The 4,364-nt window shown below is 41.1% G+C and overlaps 1 protein-coding gene across 1 annotated transcript; it reads right to left on the bottom strand.

The window, feature by feature from the left end:
- Positions 1-491: 491 nt before the first annotated feature.
- On the bottom strand, positions 492-3,712 carry LOC103936661 (putative pentatricopeptide repeat-containing protein At3g16890, mitochondrial). The gene is made up of 2 exons (XM_009346508.3): positions 973-3,712; positions 492-814 (listed from the first exon to the last, which is right to left on the bottom strand). The coding sequence occupies exon 1, from the start codon at positions 3,521-3,523 to the stop codon at positions 1,334-1,336; it is 2,190 nt and encodes a 729-aa protein (XP_009344783.2). The 5' UTR covers positions 3,524-3,712; the 3' UTR covers positions 492-814; positions 973-1,333.
- Between the last annotated feature and the right edge of the window lie 652 nt (positions 3,713-4,364).

The following is a 4,364-nucleotide window of genomic DNA, read 5'->3' as shown; positions in this document are numbered from 1 at the left end:
GTTTAATGCAACTTGCATGACCATCCCTCATCATTAAGCCTTTTTAAAGGCCAATTTTTAATTTTCGAGGCCAAACCAAGCAGTGATGCACACAGAGGTGGATTGTCTGCCCTCCCATTTCCGTACTCTCCCCATGCCCTCCTGTTTGTGTAGTCACGGTTAAGCCACGCCAATATTTTATATTCCTATTACTTTTTGTTTTATTATTTCTATAAAAAATTAATATAAAATGTTGACGTGACTTAACCGTGACCACACATCACAGGAGGGTATGGGGAGAGCATGGAAATGGGAGGGTAGACAATCCACCTCCAATGCACACTGCATGAGGTCAATTTTAGAATTTGAATTTATCTCATGTAAATTTACACTATTTCGAACATAACTTTTTCGTTATAAGCCTGAATTGATTATAACTCCGAATTGAGTGATGCGGCCACATGTTCGTAAAAATGAGTGTTATTTGGAAATAGTAAAATAAGAGTGAAAAAGTTGAAGGAAAATTGAGGTCCACGTGAAAGGTCTACGTGACATCTTAGGGGCATTTTAGGAATTTCATTGATGTTGAGAATAAAATACAATAAATCTCAGAACGGAATGTCACATGTTAGGTTCCGTGCTCAAAGGGAGATGACACGGTAAGTTGTTTGGACGTATATTTTGGCTTGGCCTGTCAACTATTATTTGCTCCGTCCTGCTGCTGCATCAATTGTCTATGCATATCTACTAGCACCTCCTTCAATGGATGACAATTGACAGGCATAAAATCTTACTTCGGCCGACTTTCCAGCTCCCTTCACCCTTACTTGAAATACTGGTGAAACGATATCAATCAAAGTAGATCATGTTATCATAATTCAAGTTACAAAGAATAACAACAAATTGATTTTAGGATAACGTGTAAACGAGTTTGCCGCATTCATGGAACTTGAAATTGAGACTAATATGGACGACAATTCTGCGCATACATACCCAGGATGCAGTTCATTCAGAAGTGCATCCCACAAATCATCACCCTCGTGTGCTACTGATCGACCTGTCTTCTGAGCCAACACATCAATACGCAGTTCATCCAGAAGTGCATCCCGCAAACCATCACCCTTGTGTGCTACTGATCGACCTGTCTTTTGAGCCAACACATCAACATGCGGACCGGTGATAGCCCATCACCCTCGTGTGCTACTGATCGACCTGTCTTCTGAGCCAACACATCAACATGCAGTTCATCCAGAAGTGCATCCCGCAAACCATCACCCTGTGTGCTACTGATCGACCTGTCTTCTGAGCCAACACATCAACATGTGGACCGGTGATAGCCCAAATCCTGTGAAATTTATTTCCTCCTGTTAGAACTCTTTACTATATTACAGGCCTCTTCAACACGGCCACTCTGGACCAGCAAATCCAAAATTATGTTACAAATAGAAGAATCCGGAAAACAACCCGATGCTTCCATAGAGAGCAATATCTCCTTTGCTGCATCAAGTTTTCCTGAATCGCACAATGCCTTGATAAAAGCACTGCATGTGTAATCGTCAGGATTCAAACCCAATGTCAACATGGCAAGAAAAACTTCCTCAGCTTTCTCAACCTTGTTCATCCTACAAAAACCTTGAATAAGAGCACTAAACGAGTGAGCATCTGGTTTTATTCCATTTGCCTGCATTTTCTTCATTACTCTCACCGCTCTAGAAATATCTCCAACAAAACACAGAGAGCGTATCAGTATGTTGTATGTGATGGAATTTGGAGTGACCCTCCACCTAACCATCTCCGCAAAACAGCCAAAAGCATCATCTATCTGGTTCGCCCGACAAAGGCCATCAATTAGTGAACTAAAAGTGAACTTATCCGGTTTAATCCCATGTTCCAAGAGCATTGCCAATAGTTCATGTGCCTTACCTACTTCTCCAGCCTTGCTATATCCGGTAAGAAGTGTATTGAAAGTAACAAGGTTAGGAGGGATACCTTTGCACTGCATATCTTCAAAAACCTTTGATGCCCTGTCCAACATTTGGGCTTTGCATAAGCAATCAATTACCATGTTATATGAGAAGACATTTGATACAAGTCCCTCTTTGATCACTTGATCAAAGATTTGATTCCCCTGACCAGCTTTTCCTGCCTTGTACATGGCTTCAATCAATGCAAGATAAGTGCTAAATCCCGGTTTCACACCACGCCGTATAAAACTTTGAAATATATCATGGACCTCGTTCTGATTCCGAAAAGAAGCTAATTCCTTTATCAAACACACCATTATGATGTTGAATGTTGAACGGTCAGGCAAATAACCTTTTGCATCAGACTTCTTCAAAAACAAAACAATCTCTTTTGCCATACAACGATTCGAAAGGCAATACAGTACGGTATCACAGGCGACCTTGAACAATACAGACTCCCTTTCAACAAAACTCAATAACAACTCAAAAGCCTCAGTGGGGGCCGTGGAACGAAACACCCCATGAACTAATGATCTGATAGTAGCTTCATTAGGAGTCACATTCGCCTCCCTCATTATCTCCAAAACCCAGAAGGCTTCGCCAACCCTCTTTGTATTACAAAACCCATCAACCAGGATTGTATACGTCCAAACATTGGGAAAATATCCCAAGCCCTCCATTTGTTTAACTAAGCGAAGTGCCTCATCCACAATACCAATCTTGCAGACTCCATAAATGAGGATATTGTAAGTGAATCTATCGGGACGACAGTTATTTGCTGGCATCTGTTGGAATTTCAAATAAGCCAAGTCAAGTGAATTGGACTTGACCAACGCATTGATCACGGCATTATACAACCTTGTGCTAAGACTGAGACCCAAAAATGAAATTTGCCCAAAAACCTCAGCACAATATTTTGCCAAACCCAACCTCCCCCAACTGCCGATCAATATGCAAAGCAAGTCTTCTGGGACCATTAAACCAGAATTCTTAATATCATTTAGCAATTCAACAGACAACACAACGGGGCCTTTCCGGTAAAGGGTGTTGGCTAAGATACCGCGAACGGATTGATTCTTTGAGAACAAGGGGTCGATACTCGAAACCCATAAGTAGAACTTCAAAGAGAGTGATGGGTTTTCTTGGTTTTGCAAGACACTGGCAACAAACTGAGGATTCAAAACGATCCTCATGGCCTTCAACTCGTGGGCGAGCAATAAAAACCAGTCCTTCCGTGAAAGAATTTGGACAATGTATGAGTGATCAATTGGTTTATGGTTGTGATGGGCATTACCAGCTGAAATGGGAATGTTTGAAATGGAAACGAAATTAGGATTAGGATTGGGCGTACAAGAAGAATTACCTTTAGGTTTGGGAGGACGGGGAGCGCCAAATCGAATGTTGTGAGAAGCAGAAGCTTTTCTAATTCTGGGTTTATTTTCAAATGAAGCGTTTTCTGTCTGAATTTGACTGAGACTGTAGGGGGCTTGGTCGGGGAGGGGGAGGGGGAGGATTCGGAGTGCAGCAGCACCCTGTGCCCTAGAAGCCAAAGAAGAAAGCAATCTCATGTCCCTCACCATGCAACTTCTTCTTGTTCAGGTCAAATCACTTCACTTGGAACCAACCAACCCACAATACTGAACCAACCCACAATATTGGGAGAATATTGGGATTTAGGAATACGGAATACGGAACACGGAATTGGGAATTGGGGTTGGTTGTTGAGTACAAAGGGGCAACCTCAGTAATATGGAGAGTGGAGAGTGGAGAGCACCACAAAAGCCTGAGAGTTGGGGTCCGCCTTAGTTGTCTAACCTCATCTCTCCGGACGCTGTTTCGAGCACTGTTGATGCACAAAATTGGATTAACTTTGGAACAACGTAAAGTGTCAAGTTGTGATTTTCGTGTTATTGCTTGGGTCAATAAGTGTAGGTTATGTCCAATTTTTAGTTTTTTTTTTAATACTAAGAAAACTCAAATTAATTGACAGAGCAACATAAGAAAACCCAGGTCTTGTTGAAAGGTTTGAAAATTTTCAATTTTTTTCTTTTTTAAATCCGTACCCCCTACTTAAACTAGACATTATCCTAATGTCAGAAAACACAAGAAATAAAGAAAAAAAAAATGAAATGAGCGACGAAAAGCATTTGGACATAGACACTTCCCTGGTTTATACACCACATGGTAATCATTGTGATCTCTGAGAAGAAGCAACCCCCAAACTTCAATTCTACAATCAACTTTAGGTTGGACATCATCAAGTTCTCCTAGAATAAAAAATAAAATAATATGGCTTAGCATGCAAGAAATTCAAGGCAAATCAAAAACTGAATTTATAGTCTTTGGTCGGACTACGGAATGGGTTAAGCAGGATTGGTGAGAAGAGGTGCAGGATTAGTGGCATCAAAATTGACAACCTCA

Source organism: the organism of the source record quoted next, unplaced genomic scaffold (assembly GCF_019419815.1).
Source record: "Pyrus x bretschneideri cultivar Hongxiangsu unplaced genomic scaffold, Pyrus_bretschneideri_v1 Contig107, whole genome shotgun sequence".
Taxonomy (NCBI): domain Eukaryota; kingdom Viridiplantae; phylum Streptophyta; class Magnoliopsida; order Rosales; family Rosaceae; genus Pyrus; species Pyrus x bretschneideri.
Note: the sequence above shows the minus strand (reverse complement) of the source record. Positions and strands in the feature narration are given on the sequence as shown.

Bases quoted from the DNA above. Each gene is read 5' to 3' on its own strand.
- LOC103936661 (XM_009346508.3), bottom strand. From the start codon at position 3,523: ATGGTGAGGGACATGAGATTGCTTTCTTCTTTGGCTTCTAGGGCACAG.